The 19,339-nt window shown below is 36.0% G+C and overlaps 1 protein-coding gene and 1 pseudogene across 1 annotated transcript; one reads left to right on the top strand and one right to left on the bottom strand.

The window, feature by feature from the left end:
- Nucleotides 1-2,120: 2,120 nt before the first annotated feature.
- Nucleotides 2,121-8,332, bottom strand: LOC146891236 (alpha-amylase 1B-like). Its single transcript, XM_087897425.1, has 8 exons — nt 8,140-8,332; nt 7,448-7,678; nt 6,615-6,748; nt 5,775-5,897; nt 5,581-5,680; nt 3,726-3,844; nt 3,490-3,615; nt 2,121-2,342 (listed from the first exon to the last, which is right to left on the bottom strand). Exons 1-8 carry the CDS (start codon nt 8,302-8,304, stop codon nt 2,153-2,155), a joined length of 1,188 nt encoding a protein of 395 aa, XP_087753551.1. The 5' UTR covers nt 8,305-8,332; the 3' UTR covers nt 2,121-2,152.
- Nucleotides 8,333-8,728: 396 nt separating this feature from the next.
- LOC125397678 (large ribosomal subunit protein eL36 pseudogene) lies at nt 8,729-9,050 on the top strand (annotated as a pseudogene).
- Nucleotides 9,051-19,339: the final 10,289 nt, after the last annotated feature.

Here is a 19,339-nt window from a genome sequence, read left to right as displayed (position 1 = left end):
ACTAGCATGTTAATTTTGTTCAATGAATAATGTTCAAGTAATAACTTTCTACTCATGATCATGCAGGCAACTTTACGTAAGAACAGTTGATCAAAAAAAGAGAAGCTAAATAAGAAGGTGAACGTGAAGAAAATCATATAGTTATCCTCCTGGATATAGGAAGTAGTCAAGATTGCAAGGCAAACTTGGGTGCACGGGGGTGGGGGAGTATGGGAGGGGTGGAAGCAAGGGGAGATGGTTAGAGAGAAGGGAGAGGGGGAGGATTGGGGATGGCGTGGGGGAATGAGATGGGGGGGAGGAAGGATGGATATTGGAGCAAGCAAGTGTATATCTCAGCTAAGGGAGCCATTTTAGGGTTGGCAAGAGACTTGTTTGGAGGGGTTCTCAGGCCCAAGGAGAGGTCCCCAGATTGTTCCCTGGGCAGCAGAGGATAGGGTGCCTGAACTGGCCTTGGCCCATAACCATACTGATGAATACTTTGCATATCACCATAGAACCTTCATCTGGCGATGGATGGAGATAGAGACAGAGACACATATTGGAACACTGGACTTAACTCCCTAGATCCAAATGAGAAGCAGAAGGAGGAAAAACATGAACAAGATAGGCAAGACCAAAGGGAACCTTCATCTGACGATGGATGGCGATACAGACGGAGACCCACAGTGGAGCACCGGACTGAGCCTCCCAAGGTTTATATGAGGAACAGAAGGAGGGAGAACATGAAAAAGAAAATCAGGACCGCGAGGGGTGCGTTCACCCACTGATACAAGGGGAGTGATCGAATGAGAGCTCACCAAGGCCAGCTGGACTGGGACTGAACGAGCATGTGATCAAACCGGATTCTCTGAATGTGGCTGATAATGGGGGCTAACTGAGAAGCCATTGACAATGGCACTGGGTCTTGTTTCGTCTGCATGTACTGGCATGAATACCCTGACTGCTCTTTGGACTGGAGAGGGAGGAGGAGAGGGAGTGGAGGGGGGGCAGTGGGGGGAATGTGAGGGTATGGGGAGGAGGGGAGGAAGTGGAAATTTTTATAAACAAACAAATAAAAAATAATAATAATAAAAATAAAATAAAATAAAATATGTGACCAAGATTTTGTACAGCTGTAACATTTTGAGGTAGGAAAAAAATCCTGCTTTCTCACTAAAACTCTTGGTCTAATTCTGTTTGATATTTTCATTTCTCATCTTATCGAGTTAATGAAGCAACTCAATTACAGTATTAATGTATGGTTATTAGACAAATCAACATTTTTCCATATGTTGCTACACATACGTATTTGATATGTCCATAACCTTGATGCATCTTATAGTTTAAAAAATAATTAACTCATATGCATATATAAAATAAATGTAAGTTTTAAGTTACCTACATATGGAATAGAGGAATGGGTCATACATAAAAGTAAATGCTCTAAATTTACCTTAAATGAGAAGCATTTTGTTGTGCTATTTTTTGGGTGTTTTGTGCTCTGTAAAATTAAAAGTAAACTGTCATTTCTTGCACTTCAAAAGTGAGAAATACATATAGGTAGCAGATTTCCAGACAATGTCCCACGAATAGGAACCTAGTTCTCCACTGAAAATACTGGTTTAATAATGCAGACTAAAATATCCTTCTCTTGGTGTAATGTAATAGTTGTAGAAACAGTGGAATGTGACAGGATGGTATAAGGTGATTCTCAATAAAAAATCTGATATGAAAAAAAAGTTATAAAAAATGGGAGAGAAAATGGAAGACAAGGAAGTGAATAAGATAAAAAGTAATTTAAGTATATATGTTTATATGAAATCAAGAAAATATATTTAATAAAGAAGAGAAATTATGGAACTATGAAACAAATGGTACTTGAGATGAAACGATATAATTGTCAGGATGTCTTTATATCATATAATATATATATCATATTATATAATCAGAGAACTGCCATTGACAAATAATTTAAAGAGAATCTTCTAAAAACTCTTAAAATCCCTTTATGTAAAATTCACAAAAATGTATTCATTTCAATAAACATTTTTTACCAATTGAAGTTCATTGCAGGAACTGATTTTATAAATGTGAATGAAGTATAAAAATTAAACTATGCAAAAGAAAAGAAATACAAATGATTGATGCTGTCAGTATGAATTTATTTTAAATTTTATTCTTTTGCTCCAACATGGATTGCAATAAATGGATCGAAAGCAGTGTTACTAATATAAAATTGTGCAGTGCCGTCACCAGCAACATAGACTTTAATTCCGGTGCAATAGCCATTGATTTTATCTCCAGAAATGACATCACAGTACGTGCCAGCAGGGAGACCAGTTTGTAAAGTTGCTGACAATGGCCTGAAAAGGAAAGAAGAGTCAGATTCAAATCAAATCAAATTCAAGAAAACAGACTACCGCCAAATGGACTAATTTCCTAAACTTTCTGGTGTGTAAAAAAGGTTATAATTTACTAGACATAAAGTTAGATAGATCAATATAGATGGATAGATAGATACAGAAATACATGTAGATTATGAAATATAGATAGCTATTTAAGAAAAGCACTTGTTAAGTTAAAAATTTGGTTCCCATGTGGTGACATAGTTTGGGAGGTTAGCTAATGTGGATGTGGAAGAATTGTGTCACTGAAGGCAGGCCTTGACAGGGAAAGACTCCTACCTTCTCTAGTTAGTGCTTTCTGTATTGTACTGTGGTTCAAAGTGTGAATTATCAGCTTCCTGCTCCTGCCCTCATTCCTTGCTTTTCCTTTCTAACACCCTGGGATTGCAAGACCACATAAAATCTTTCTTCTGTAAGTTGATTTGCTCTTGCTGTTTAATCACAGCATCAGAAAAGAAACTAATACAATAATCCAAATGAGCAAAAATGAAACTTGTCACTGAGATTTTCAACTACTTGCACTAAGATTCTCTACGTATAGTTGCATACAATTAGGAAAATGTTCAAGGAGAAGAAAACATAAGCATGCATCAAAATCAGAAGGCCAATAATCTAGAACTGTAGAACCAAACTCAATTGCCTCCTGAGAAAAACCATCAGCCAGAGAAATTATAAAATTCAGCAAAGAGAAGCAGAAAATTTAAGGTTATATAACAAGGGAAGGGAAAAATAAATAGTTGTGATACAGAGCTAGGACATGGGGGAAAGTATTTTGAATCTAATAATGCCCAGACTTTCACTGATTTTAAGAAATGCTGAATGTTTATATGCTTTGTACAGATACCACATGAGTATATGAATGAAAATATAAGAAAACAACAGTGTAAGAGCGCAACATAAACAACAGCAAAAAAATTCTACTTGAAACAAAATCTATTAAAAAACAAACAAATTAAGAGCAGGCGTCTTTTTTTTATACTTTTCAGGTAACTGAGCTTTCTTAAATCCTTTAACTAACTTTTTCAGCTACAAATGAGCAGGAAACAAAAAGATGGATGCAAAAACATAAAAGTATACAATCCTACTTTAATTGATTTCCACTTACCAGTCATCATTGTTAAAGACAATGAATCCTTTGTTTCCTCTGCCAAAAGCTACTTGGTTGTTGCCATTATCCCACCAGTTTGAGAAAGGCTGACCATTGACTACATTTCTGAAGGCAACCATGTTCCTAAAAGCACAATATCAGGTAAAATGCTCGTTCCCTTTATATTCAACATTTTAAAACAAAAAATTAAACAATATTCTTATTAGACAAGATCTGTAGGAGACACTTCCAACCTTATCTCGCGCCATCGATGTTCACAGACCCAGCCATTGCCACAAGTGGTATCTGCATTAATCGTCACTTCTTTGGTTGCTCCATTGTCATTTGGTGGTCCAACCCAACTGTTGACATCCTTAATAACAGAAAAAAATCAGGATTTTAACATTATATTTCATTTTCATTGCACTAAACTAAATAGTTCTGGTACTTGAATCTCTGTGGTATCTACTAAGTGTCTAACTTTGGTATTTATACAGGACATTATTGAGTCTTTAATTTTCTAGAGTCATATTTCAGAGAAAAAATGACATTTTTATTTATACACACTTTTATTCACTTATAACCTTTTCAAGCAATAACTTCTTAATATCTCTCTAACTTCTTTAGAGTCACTAAGATGGTAAGAGCATTTGTATCAGAAAGATTAAAAAAGTACAGAATCCAGAACCAATGGCTTTAGAAAACTCCTTCAAGATACATTAGTCCTCTAACCCTTAATTTCATCACCTATCAAAGAGAACTATTGTTTGTTTACTATAAAAATATCAATATCTACAGATCTTCTTTAGCAAGTATAATTTATTTCCAAATTAATATTAATTAGGTTCCATACCATCTTTTAAATAAAAATACTAATAATTATATTCTAATACTGTGTAATATATTCTCCAAAATTTAACATACACTTCATGATTGTCTACACATTTACACATCTTCCTAAAACAACTGAACAAATATTCTCTCCATTGTCAATAGAGGAAGAGTTTCTCTCCTAAACCTAGAGCTATCCAATTTGGTGGTCCTGAAATCTGTGATCTCCACCTATTGGGCAATTGTGTTAAAGGTGAGAAGACACGGCTCAGAATTGCAAGATGTATAAGATCTGAACAATTGTCCCTCCTGCAAGAGTTTTATCCTCTAAGTCTTTTCCCCAGACACTTCCTGGTTTTTGAAATTGTTCAGATTAATGTACTGCATAATATCTAGTAATGCTTCGTATTCCTGAATGTGTCTTCAAATTGGTTTGCTTAATTTAACATACTTTGGCTTATTGTTTAGGTAATCTCAGTTAAACTGAAAGATTTTTTTCCATTCCATATAAAAATGTAAAAGTACGGAGCAAATACTTATTTTGGTCAAGTTTTAAACTACAGGGCTGGCCTGCAGCTAAGAAGGTGTTAAAGCATGCCTGAAACCTAGATATTCTCATTCTGAGAGGTAATATTTGGCCACTTCTTCCTTCGACTCCACACCCATCCCCAGCCTGGCTCGGGTACCAACAGACCTCAGCAGAGAGACATCCCTGGGTGTATCATGCCCTGGTGCATATAGCAACTGAAAAGTGTATGCATCTCCAAGGCCATGAGGATTGGTTACCATTTATCTGACCACTAAAACATCCTTTCTTTTCTACATGACCTTATGAGTTTCCTTCCCCAACGACATACCAACACATGAATCCAACCGTCCATTCTTCCTGGGCTATAACTATCTGTTGCTTCCTCTTAATAAATGAGATGTCCTTCAGCTATCCTCTTTCAGCTCTGGCTGCTGCAATTCCCGAGATGAAGCTGGGCTCCAGTATAGCATTATGCAAACTTATTTTGCTTCTTTACAGATGTTACTATGCACAATCTCCATATCAAATGGACAGCGTAAGTATGATTAGATACCTGTGCTTTGCTTTGTGTATCTTGTTCTACAATTGCCAAGACTGTTATAGTGACAAACCACACTCTGTACTATGCTTGTATTGCAAGCATTACAGTAAATAAGTATCTGATAGCATGTCAGTTACGTAAATAGTTTTATGTAAAATTAAAACATGACCTCTTTCCTTTCCTTGGAAAAAAATGTATTCAAACTTACATTTCCATTCTCAATATATCTTGGCCAGTAATAACTTGACATTACTCGTGTGAATCCATAAGGATGAGCCAACATAAATCCAACTGCCATTTTATAGAGTCTGAAAATTAAAATATAATATTATGATAGAAGAATATAAAGCTTGCAATCACTAAAGGGCAAGTAACAAATCATCAAAGAATGGTTTTATTTACCTAGCATCCCAGAAGGTCAGGATGGTTGATCCTCCGACTCCATGACCTCGCTGATTATCATGGTTGTCAACAAAGACAAGGGCTCTATCAGAACGCGTGAGAGCCCAACCTTCACCCCAGTTCCTGTTTTTTGAAACAACGCATATATTATTCTTTACAATACCTTTATGTTATCCTGAGTCTATACCAATTTCTGTAATCTATTTTTTTAACTATTGATTCTATAACTAAAAGATTATTCCACAGGAAAAAGTTTCTTCCACGTATGTGTATATGCACATATATAATTGCCTAACATATTGCATGATTTTCTGTATAGTAACTTTATTTGTTTTTCTTTCACATGGCATGTATAAGAGTGTAACATAGATAAACTCAATAAGGGTAAATATCCATATCACATTATGTAAAATGAAAAACAAGTAAAATGAGATTGAATATTATACTGTATTTTATAAACAGTTTAACATTTCAAACTAATCTGTTGCAATAGATAAATGTAACAGTATGCCCACATTTAGCTTTGTTTATGAGTACAATGGTTTTCAAAGTAATATCTTGGCTTTAGCAGATTATAATTACCAAATTCAAGTTGGCTTAAATCTCAGACAGAAAAATATCTCTAGGAGATGTTTTCTGTTTCTAGAATGGTTCTTTGTTATTGACACTTAAAATGAAAGTAATTAGTTCCAGAAGATTAATTGTGATTTAGAGAGCAGTGAACCTTCTTAATAGTTAACCTCATGATAATATTTAATAAATTAGAATGTTCTAATATGATCATGTATTGGGGTAATAACACATATGTGACCGACACATAACAAAGCATGATGTGTTTACCTTAAATAGGCCATCTTCTCTCCATTCCACTTGCGGATAACTGTGCCCAGTGATATTCCATACCTGAATTCTGTCACAAGGCCAGTTTCAAAGTACTCACTGTCACTAACTACATCACCACCCAGATCAACAACCTAGTAGAGATATACGGAAAACTGTCATTTGAGTAAAGAAATATTAAAATGTTCAATCTCAAAATAATATCTTTTAAATTATTTATGCTGCTGATGCTCAAATGGTTTTTTCTATTTCTTTATAAAGTATATGAATCACTATTGGAAGAAATTTACTGACAATGTCCTTTTTTTCTAATAAAGATTATTTAAATTTAATAAATAATTTAAAATACAGAAATTCCTACCTTCAAAGTACTTACTGACAGATAAGTTCAGCAACTACAATTCATTTAGTTTTCCAAAGAAATCCAATAAAAAACATTACGAACCTCGTCACATGACAAATGTGCACAGAAATATTAACTAGTTCACCCAAACTTTACACAATGAATAATACCTCAGACAAGAGTCAAATTGAGAAAGGCAGCCTGGAGCCAATGACTAAGATTTTCTGCCTGGCATAATCATCCCTGAGTATACACTAATAGATCCAGTAGTATCGCAAACTACACAAATTCTCTACACTCCTAATTTAAATCCTTATTCTGGAAAAGAATGAAGTCTAGTATATATAAATAAAAGTGAGTTAAAGAAATTGTGCATTTACTAAGGTACTCAGACATTAACCTATTGGAATTACGTTTAATAAAATCTTCCATCCATCTTCTGGCTAACAAAACTGATGTCATTTATATATACATACGTGTGTTACTTTACCTCTTGAATAATGGTAGGTCTGCTTCCTTCTGAGAACCATTTTGTATTCAAGTTATGCAGTTTGTTCAAAATTGCCTTTATGTCTCCAGGCCAAATGTGCTTAGCAGCGTCAATTCTGAACCCTGCTACACCAATGTCAATGAGATGGTTCATATAGTCAGCCAACTTGGTACGAACATAATCTTTCCCAGTTGCAAGATCCAGGAGGTAAGACATACGACAGTCTCTGAGCTATTGAAACAAATAGAAACAAGCCTAATAGAAGGTGATTGATTTAAATGTCACCTGTCACCTCAGACTCTCTTTAACTAGTCACATATTCATCAATTGGTCTATTAAGATGCTTCATTCCTAACATTCACATTCACATTCTACTGTGAATACACCCTAAGAATATTTTTCAGTATGAAGACTGAACTATGAGGTAATGTCATAGGTAATATTATAGTTGACTGAGGAAACCTTTGTTTTGCCCTCACTTCTCCATTCTTTTTTATTTCTTTCTCTTAATGAGGTACAAGAAACAAATTTTGAGACATCAAATAACTAGAAATGTTTTGGAAGATTTATTTGCATTTCTAACACCTAATAATACATTGCTTAAGGAATCTAAACTATGATTCAAATAGTATTCCAAAAATTCTATGTGCATACTAAGAACAGACTTTTTTTATTCTGATCATTTTTCTCACCTGAACAGGATCATTGTAGTTTTCAATTTCTCCACTTCCACTTTTACAATTGCCATCATTAAAATCCGAACCAACGTATGGAACCGCAGGGAATTCCCTGGTTTGTGGGTTGAAATAACTTCCACAGGTACTGCTTGTTCCTGCTTGAGGCCATATTTGAGTCATGTGATTAATGACAGCATCCACATAAATATGGACCTGAGCAGAAAAGTGTGTTATTAAAATTAAAGTAGAAAGATAAAATATATATAATGAGACTGCACAGAACACACAAATATATAGATAGAGGGATAGATGTATAGATGTATAGATAGACAGACAGACAGACAGACAGATAGATAGATGGATAGACAGACAGAAATATAGATGGTACATAGATAGAAAGATATGCTATTCTATAGTTTAATTTTAGGCAAGAAAAAAGTCAAGTGTGAAAGAAAACCAACGTGAAATGACAATCATAAACAGTCCTCATATTAGCTTGAGGATTTATAAGGCTGAGAAGTGGAAAACCAGAAACTGCTATGACGAAAAACATTATTTTAAATATATATATAGCTGTCGTGGCTGCCATCGGAGAGGGGCAGCCATGGCCCTGAGCTACCCCATGGCTATGGGCCTCAACAAGGGCCACAAAGTAACAAAGAACTTGAGTCAGGCGAGGCACAGCCGGCAGGGCGGGCGCCTCACAAAGCACACCAAGTTCATGCCATGCGGGACATGATCCAGGAGGTGTGAGCCTTCGCGTCCTACAAGCGGTGCGCCATGGAGCTGCTCAAAGTGTCCAAGGACAAGCAGGCACTCAAGTTCACCAAGAAGCGGGTGGGTACGCAATAGGTGCCAAGAGGAAGCTGGAGGAGCTGAGCAACATGCTGGCCGCCATGAGGAAGGCGGCGGCCAAGAAGGACTGATCCCCTCCCTGTTCCCAATAAACGTTACTGTGCTCAATAGATAGATAGATAGATAGATAGATAGATAGATAGATAGATAGATAGATAGATAGATAGATAGATAGATAGATAGATAGATAGATAAATAAAATACATATTTATGTTAAGAAAAAATGGACATTACTGATTTAGAAAGGAGATAATGTGAGTCATTTTTAGTCTCTGAAGGAAAAAATGGTAGATTTTTATTTAAAGGAGAAATAGATATTTACCATAAAAGTGAGAGTAAGTATTGTATTTGAAATTTCTAATACCTGACTAGAAAATGGTTGGTAGAAAATGAGTGTGGTTATGAGGATAAATAGTCAAAGTTTTGCCTTATGTTTTATTAGAAGCATTAAAATGTTTACAGTACAACGGAGAGGGATTCCTGGTGCTATAAAACAAGACCATATCAGAAGTTAATTTTGAATTGTAGCAAAAATGTAAAGAAAAACTAAAATCTGAAGGTTTATTTTTATGAAGAATAGAAATCATAAGACAGATAATGGTTTTCAGATAATAACTTCAAAGGAAATATGACTTCACTTACCCCAACATTGTTACACCTAGTCACCATGTCCCTGAATTCATCTTCATTTCCAGACCTTGAACATATTTTGTAGCTAACTGGTTGGTATCTTTCCCACCAAGGTCTTGGAGGATCGTTAATTACAAGATTCTCATTTGGTGGAGAGACCTACAAATAAAACAATTAAAGTTATCAGAATAATTTTGGTTTACTTACACAAATAAATCCTTTAGAAACAAACTATGAATGATCCTGCAATTCTTTGGTGTGTTCTGGTGGATCTGCTGTGTTAGAACCACCAAAATCATCCACAGCACAATGGAGAGAGCCTCCTGGTGTCCTAAAACAAGATACAAAGTTATCATCCCCCTAAACTTTTTCTTCCTCAAGAAAGTATGTGTGAAGTAAAGCAATGTCTAAAAATAATCAAAAATATAAGGGAAAACAATGTTATATATATTCAACAATTTTATATATATTATATATATACACAATTATATATATATTGAACTCTGCATTTAAATTGTGTACAAATTTACCTGCACCCCTGCAAATCCATTGGGAGCTAAATATCTCTCACATTCCTTGGCAATATCAACCCAGCGCCACTCGAACAGATGAACAATAGCAGTTCGTCCATTTTCAGTGTGTAGCCCATATTGAGCCCAACACAACCCGATGAAGGAAAGCAGAAGGAAGAACTTCATTTTGCTATGATGTTGTTAGTGTTTTTCTAACAACCACTTTATTCCTGAAAATAAAAATGCAGTTGAATTGCTTTCTACATATTTATGTTTACCACCAAACATTTAAATATGTCTCATTCCTAGTTTTTAGGGTTTTTTTTTCTTTTTTACTAAAACATGATACTTTCTTACTGATTAATAAAGACATTTTGTTCCAGTAATCAATTTAATTCACAACATGTTCTAATAGTATTAACTTCTCATGGGTTGTATGATGACAAATGTATAATAAATCCAAGTGTCGCAAAACATTAACAAAAAAAGAAATTTTTAGAATAATTTAATTCAGTGATTTCTACACTGTTCTTGAAAACGAATATAATTATCATTTTTTGACCTCTTTTTATTGTTTTCCTTAAAATAAATTGGGACATTTTTTGGCTAACAAAGCAATCTAGCACTGAGATATATCTCTAGCTCAAGTTTCAAAAAATTATAAGCTTTCCACATTGATAAACCTATCATTAATACACCATTCATTTTATAAGATATTTTATTAGCTATTTATTTATTATTAATTTTTAATCACTGCAAACTCATTCTATGGAGATATTGCCATTCTGATACCAAAACTACTTGTGTGTGTCACTTATGTGAGAGAGCCCAGCCCATTGTGGGGTGTGCCATTGCCCTTCCTGGGCTGGTAGTCTTGGGTTCTATAAGAAGCCATGGAGAGCAAGTCCTTGCCCTGACTCTGTCTATGATGTACTGTCATACATAGAATTATAAACTATATAAACCCTTTCCACCCCAGCTTTTTTGGTTATGGCATTTCACCACATTACTTGAAACCTTAACTAAGAAACTTGTGGAATGACGTAGTTAATACTGTAAAAATAATGCATTATGCAATGTTATCTACAGAATCAATACAATACTCACTACAAGTTTAAAGATATTATTCAACAACTTAAAAATAAATCCCAAAATTCATATATACATTCAGAAAATCACAAAACTTCCTAAGCAGAGAGAGCAAAATGTGAGCATCACAATACAGTATCTGAAATTATATTACAGTGTTACAAAGCCAAGGTAAGAAGAACACAATGGAATACACCATTCTGTCTTATTTTTGTTGCTGTTATTTAATGTCACATACATTCATTCTTATTTAACATCTATAGAAGATGGGATATAAAAGTAGGCAAAGTGGCATATGCTTAAATAAAAATTTTAAAGTTAAAAATTGAAGAAATTAAAATATTAAAAAAATAAATCTAAATATCTGTGGTACTACCCTAATTATTTATACTTACCCAAACTTGTATCAGAACAAACACTAAAAATTAAGTAGTTGACCAGAAGAATAATTTAAGAATATATTATAAAAATAATGAAATCATAAGAGTTCTAGTTACAAATAAAATAGAAAAAAAATGGTATTTTCTTTAGGAAAAGGTGGTGAATGAGTATAACATAGCTTAAAATAGTTTTTTTTCAATCAGAAAGGTACAGAGAAACATACACATGAGCTGATTAGGAAGAACCTTTCTTATAACAGGAAATTCTCAAGTAATAATTGTTAATGGTATAAGAAATGAGATGAATACAAGAATAAATGTTTCCTATGTGATCTTAGACCTGTTGACCGAAGAGTACTGTTCAATTTCTTTAGAAGACACACTATCTGACTTGTTCATTTGGTCCTAAATAATTATTTATTTTAGTATTTTATGTATCACCAAATTTGATTGTGCATTTCTTTGAGATCATTCTAATCATATTGCATGCTTCTGGTTCAACAATGATATATATGTTGATTTTAGGAAGAATATTTAATTTTAATTTTATATCTTGTGTGACTGTTCATATTAAATTTTCTTTAACTAATTATGTTGTGAAGTGGTATGTGTACCCAGTTAGGAGCATATGTTTAGGTATTTTCATGTAGAGTCGAATAATTACTGAATATCATTTATTCCACTAAAATAGCGCCCAATGCCTTCCACTAGCAATAAACAAACAAGTCAGGGAATTTCAACAAACATGCAGCCATAACACAAAACAGAAACTCAGTTGCACTGACAAAATAATATTAAGACACTAACAAGAAATTTGTATTCGAACAAAATAACATAGCCTTCATGAACACATACCGTGTGCAGTCTTCCAGTGCAGTTGGAATCTCCTGCTCTGGGTCAAGAATGGTTGCCCTAATCTGAGCAGCAGAATTTATTATCAGCTAGGAAAAACATTGTTCTTATTTTTGGCTGTTCTTCTTGGAGTCTCCTTCCATAAAACATTCACCGGTAATCTCCATAATGCACCATGTAGAAAGAACAATGTGTGTTCCCTCTGGACACAGAGTCATTGCACTTCTGGTGTCAGAGTAATGGGGAACATTGTAGAGAACAGGCTGTGCTTTGACCTGAACGGTTCAATACTGAATAGAATACCAGCTTTTGGGTTGTATACTATACTGATTTATCTACTTCATGAGGCACTGGCTCTTTCATTATGAAAACAATGATCAAAGTGTACAACATAACATCATCTAAGATCAGTAAATAGCCACCATATGCCTCGGAGCACGTCAAAAGACAGACTGATCATTTCTTCATAATTGTTTAAAAAATATTTATTTGCGACTTTTCCAAAAGATATCAGGATCATGACACTTATGTGCTGATCAATATATCGTCCTGTCACCTTGAAGGTATAACAAAAGTGCAATCAAGGTATCTCAGGAATTAGACCATGTCAACTACAAGTTACACCAAGAAAATCTGTAGATTCATTGGGAAGACACTGTTTTTTTTTCTCAAAGTTTATTAAAATACAAAAGTCTCCATTTCTGCCCCTCCTCCCAACCCCCTCCCACTCCCCCCACTTCATCCCCTCCTCCCTCTCCATCACCAAGAGCAGTCAGGGTCTCCCATCCTGTGGGTAGTTCAAGCTCCTCCCCCCTCCCTCCAGGTCCAGAAAGGTGAGCATCCAAACAGATTGGATCCCAAAAATCCAGTATATGCAGAGGAAACAAGTTCCAGTGTCATTGTCAATGGCTTTTCAGAAAGACTCCCGGCCAGCCACATTCAGAGAATCCGGCCTCATTCAGAGAATCTGGCTGGATCACATGCTCGCTCAGTCCCAGTCAACTGGCCTTGGTGAACTCTCATTAGATCAGTCCCCTTGTATCAGTGGGTGATCACACCCATTGCGGTCCTGATTTCCTTTGTCATGTTCTTCCTCCTTCTGCTCCTCGTTTGAACCTTGGGGGACTCAGTCCGGTGCTCCAATGTGGGTCTCCGTCTGTATTGCCATCCATCGTCAGATGAAGGTTCCTACTGATCTTGCCTTCCTTGCTCACGTTCTCTTTCCTTCTGCTTCTCGTTTGGACCTAGGGAGTTAAGTCCAGTGTTCCAATGTGGGACTCCGTCTCCATCTCCATCCATCGCCAGATGAAGGATCTACGGTGATAAGCAAAATATTCATCAGTATGGTTATGGGCCAAGGCCAGTTCAGGTACCCTCTCCTCTGTTCAGAGAACAGTCTGGGGATCTCTCCTTGGACCTGGGATCCCTTTATAATCAAGTCTCTAGTAAACCCTAAACTGACTCCCTTAGTTGAGATATATTCTTCCCTGACCCCATATCTATCCTTCCTCCCTCCCCCCGCTTCCAGTCCCCGCCCCCCGAGTATTCCCCATTCCTCCCCTGCTCCCTTCTCTCTAACCCTCTCCCCTTCCAACAACCCTCCCACCCCCCATGCACCCGAGGTTACCTGGGACTCTTGTCTATTTCCAATCTCCAGGAGGAAAACTACCTGAATTTTCTTCATAAAAACATTAGAGTTTTACTCAGCGGTAAAAAACAATGACATCTTGAATTTTGCATGCAAATGGATGGAAATAGAAAACGCTTTACTGAGTGAGGTAACCCAGACCCAAAAAGAGGAATATGGTATGTACTCACTCATAAGTGGATTCTAGCCATAGTTAAAGGTCTTTGAGTGTATAATTTGTGATCCTAGAGAAGCTAAATAAGAAGGTGAACCTGAAGAAAATCATATAGTTATCCTCCTGGATAGTGGAACTAAGCAAGATTGCCAGGCAAACATGGGTGCATGGGGGGTGGGGGGTTGGAAGTAAGGGAAGATGGTCAGGGAGAGGGGAGAGGGGGAGGATTGGGGATGGCTTGGGGGAATGGGAGGGGGGAGGGAGGAAGGATGGTTAGGAGAGCAGGGAGGTTTATATCTCTGCTAAGGGAGCCATTTTAGGGTTTGCAAGAGACTTGATTCTGGAGGGATTCCCAGTAAAAGTTAAATAAAAAAATAAAAAAATTAAAAATATAATAAAAAAAAGAAAATGATTTACTGAGTCAGGTAAGCCAGACCCAAAAAGAGGAATATGATATGTATTCACTCATAAATGGATTCTAGCCATAATTAAAGGTCTTTGAGCCTATTATTCATGATCCTAGAGAAGCTGGATAGGAGGGTGAACCTGACACTGATTTTTTTTAAAAAAAAAATCTAGATTGCCTGTTTCAAACAACTTCAATCATAATTTTACAGGAAGGTGTGGGAGACTAGTTGAATCAAAATTCATGCAAGTAGCCCTCCAATCTATAATTAATAAACATTAAAAATGAAGCTAATGCTAAGATTTTATATAAGAATTAAATATATTTTGAATGTGGAATATCTATTGAGGAAAACTGTGGCTATGAACAGAGCCAGGATAAGACAGAGATTATGTCTGCAGTATCCAGCAAGATGATGCAGATGTGAATTCCTAATGTTTGTAAGCTGACACCACAGAGCAATGTGGTCAGAATGCTGGATGTGGAGACACACAATTTAGCATTTACTAATTGGGTTTTGTTCTTTCCTTGGATTTACTTTCACTATTTTCTAGTCCTCCTCTTGACAATGAATCTTTCACCCCATGGCACCTTACACTGAAAACACATAGAGTAAAATTTTCGTACAGAGAATCACACATCAGATGCTTTCACTACTCCTCAAAGGAAATTCAGGACATAAATTTAGGATATACAGGATGCTGAGACTATTGGAACTCTTGAAGTCTCGCTAAATGTACTTTGAATTTTGAAATGCACATGAGTCTGCGGGGGCCAGAAGAGGAAGGGTGCTGTTAGAACATATGACATCTTCCAATAATACACATATAGTGATCATTTCATCCCCAACTTATAAACACATTAAAAAGAAATACGATAAGTAGGGTAATTACTACATCGGTGAATCGATCTAGTCATGAATTGTTATTGACTGAGATAGCAGAAAGAATTTCCTGGTTAAAGAAGAAAGTCCCTGCGGGCATAGCTCTGAAGGAATGTTTTATCCCTGGCTCCTTCCTGTCTTTCTCCAGCTAATGAACATGAAATGACAAGCTTTGTTCCACTCGTGATCCCTGTATTGATGTTCTGCCTCACAGACCAGTTTACAGGTAATGAAGGAAGTGGATGTGCAATGAAATCTCTCAAACCATGAATGAAACCAAGTAAATCCTTCCTGCCTTTTTTCTCTAGGATATTTTTTCACAGTGATGGAAAATTACTCTTTTAAGTTTGCTACTGAAAATTTGATTTGGATTCTACATTTTTAAAATGTAGAATTTGGTGTGCCACCAAATTCTACTTTGCATCATTTAAAAAGAATAATATGTGTGTGTTTGTCACTGGGGATGCTTTGGTCTCCTGCTTTCAAGAGTGACAGTGTGTACTATCATACATTGAAGTACTCTGTTGTAGAAGAAAGGCTTTCAGTTCGTATTTTGTCCTATTTTATTTTCTATTGCATAAACCAGAAGTTTCTTTGTATACAACTTAAATACAATAAAGTAAATTATGACATGTAAATACATTACTTGAAAGTGCGCATATAGCAACACAACTTACATATTAAATAGCATAGTAGGAGAATGATTTGATATGATTTTGAGCAGAAGAAAAATGTTAAATTTTCAGTAGGAAACCCAAAAAAACAGCAGACCCAAACTGGTGGGGCCTCACTGACTCTGGATTGATAGCTGGGTAACCTCCATAGAACCGAACTAGGCTCTCTGAATGTGGGTAACAGTTGTGTGGCTTGGGCAATCTCTGGGGTTACTGGCAATGGGACCAGGTTTAAACCTACTGCTTGTATTGGCTTTTTGGAGCCCATTCCCTCAGGGGGATACCTTACTCAGCTACATACAGCCATGAGGGCTCTGTCTTTACTCATTGTTATTTGACAAAATTCGTTGACTCCCCATGGAAGGCCTAACCTTCTCTGAAGTGAGGATGGGGGTGGCATGGGGGAAGATGGGGGGAGCACAAGGGGAGGAAGGAGCTGTAACTGGGATTGGTATGAGAAAAAAAAGATTGTTTTAAAAAATAGAATGTTTATTATACTCAGGAATATAGGATATATGCACAAATTCCTTCTTTTTCTTAGACTCCTCGAAAGTCTAGCTTTCTAACTCATTTGCCTTCTTATAAATTTATCTCTTTAGGTAGATAATGCAATGACTGATTATTTGCTGCTGTAGCTGCACTTTACAGCCAATTAAGAAGTTGAAATTTTAGCTTTTGTGCTATTGGGATGGCTCTGTCTCTTATCATTTACTGGAATGTGACCTTAAAATGTTACTCCTATATTCATCATGAAAGGTCTATTGGAGATGTGACTGTGAGTATGTGTGTGGTGTGTTTGTATGTGTGTATGTGTGTGTGTGCTAAGAACAAATAAAATCTGAGCCAATATGGGAAAATGCAGAATTCAGCAACATGAGAAAATAGAGTTATCATCAGAAAGTGTGTGTTCCTTTACTAACCCCTCAGATAGAATAAGTCTTATTTTCACCATACTGTAGATTCCTTGCCAACCCTGTGTGCAGACTTGGAGCTGGTTTTCTAAGACTACAATAGGGAAGGTTGTAGCTATTGCACTGTTTGCCCGTGAGTGGTACCGGTGTAGCCTATACTATCTTGATTTTTATTTTATGAAGACTTTCCAAGTTAATTTCCATAAAAGCGACATTAATTTGCAATCCTGCCAGCAGTTAATAGATGTTTTTCTTTTTTTTTCAGGTTTATCATCACCATTATTATTATTATTATTATTATTATTATTATTATTATTAAAAATTTTTCCCTCCTCTTCTCCTCCCATTTCTCTCCCCCTCCCTCTATTCCCACTCCCCATTCCTCTCCAGTCCAAAGAGCAGTCAGGGTTCCCTACCCTGTGGGAAGTCCAAGGGCCCCCGCCAACCAGTTCTAGGAAGATGAGCATCCAAACAGACTAGGTTCTCACAAAGCCAGTACATGCAGTAGAATCAAAACCCAGTGCCATTGTCCTTGGATTCTCAGTCAGCCCTCCTTGTGAGCCATGTTCAGAGAATCCGGTTTGATCAGCTGGGCTAATAGGATAAATAGTACTCACAGGAAGAAACCCAAATGACCAATGACTATTTTAAAAGATTTTCAGTGTTCAAACAAATTAAACATATAACGAAATACAATTTCACTTTAGTCAGAATGGCTATCATTAAGAAATCTGTCAACAAATGTAGCAGGGATTGAAGATAAGAAAAACATTTATTTGAACTAAGTTTAATTATTTATATTATCTCGAAATTATGAGTTTTATACTACCTTCTGAAGTATAGCTGATAAATATTTTTCTTTCAGTCCGTGAGCTTTTTTAATCTGTGAGTAGGTTTTTATCCTTTGTTTAGCTTTGTTTTCTTTGCTATACATAAATTTTTAAATCTGATGTAGTCTCATCTATTGATTCTACTACATTTTGTATTAAAAAAAATCTGCCACTATGTCTCAAAAGTAATTAAGTCATGTCAATAACAATTCTGCTCTGAACATTTCAACTCATCTGTGAAATGTCATACTTTGACCTGATCAATACCCCAGTGTAATTCCCTCAACCTAGACTATAAAAGAAGAACTGGCCCCAACAGATTCATAGCATGTGACTCTTCAGTCATTTGTTAGGGAACTCTTTCAGGGAGATCACCTGAGGCCATACTGTCCCTGGATCTCAGGTCAAGCATACTCTCTCCTGACCAGGATACATGGTCCACTTCAAGATGATATTCCAAACTGACACTCAAAACTTCCTGCCCTGTAGATTTGCACTTGAAAGTTCTATTCCTTAGTAGTGCTGTATCTGTGTTTATTAATCCCTTATCTGGACATGGGTCACCTTTCTGCACAAGTATCTACCTTGTATTTTTTGCTTTCAATATTAACCCTTCATACTCTACAACCTCAATCAACTTTTTGGCTGGTTGGTAACTGGTATATCATATTTTTATGAGAAATAAATCATATCAACTCTTACTGATTTTAGCAATCAATATTGGAATGAATGGAGATGGCAGATAAAATTACTCTACACATGGTGAATGAATTTCAAGAATTGTGAATATAGATTGCATTTTAATGAGATACTTTGAAAGAGCACTAGAAATCATAGACAGGATGATAAGACATCGGAAAAGCACAGAGAAACAGAAGTCTAACTCAACACAAAGTGCAAAGCAGCACATCAATTCATGAGAATCCTCAGAAGGTTGTAGGTGTGGACGGGGGAAAACACAGACTTCTCATTCAGTGGTAAAGCCGATGTTCCTGGTAGGAAGTAAGTGGCAGACATACCCACAGCATAAGCCTGCAGTTCTTTAAAGTCTTGGATCTAGTTGGAGAATTTGATGAAGCAATGATTCTTCCTTCGTGTCAGTTCAACAATCAATAGAAGATCGAATTTGTTACTCCTCTAGTTCCAGAGAGCGATAGGAGAGCATCATCTTCACCAATAATGTATCATTTAACGTTACTCTATTTAGGACCCTGATAACAGGGAATGACCACAAGGCAATAAGTACCTTGAAATAATTTATTTTGAACAAATTTTAAGCAACAAAGTTCTAATAGAGCTGAGTGTCATATTTGTCCTACAGGTTAAAATACTCTAGAGTCTACACTTGATATGAATAATTCACTTGATAGTTGAAATGTAAATAGCCATCA

The sequence above is a fragment of the Myodes glareolus genome, chromosome 17 (genome assembly GCF_982192425.1).
Source record: "Myodes glareolus chromosome 17, mMyoGla1.1, whole genome shotgun sequence".
NCBI classification, from domain to species: domain Eukaryota; kingdom Metazoa; phylum Chordata; class Mammalia; order Rodentia; family Cricetidae; genus Myodes; species Myodes glareolus.
Note: the sequence above shows the minus strand (reverse complement) of the source record. Positions and strands in the feature narration are given on the sequence as shown.

Excerpts from the sequence above, each read along its gene's own strand:
- LOC146891236 (XM_087897425.1), bottom strand. The coding sequence starts at position 8,304 with ATGACTCAAATATGGCCTCAAGCAGGAACAAGCAGTACCTGTGGAAGT. Across the intron at positions 5,681-5,774 it reads CTGACCTTCTGGGATGCTAG|ACTCTATAAAATGGCAGTTG; the intron begins GTAAATAAAACC and ends TTTAATTTTCAG. Across the intron at positions 2,343-3,489 it reads GTCTTTAACAATGATGACTG|GCCATTGTCAGCAACTTTAC; the intron begins GTAAGTGGAAAT and ends TTTCCTTTTCAG.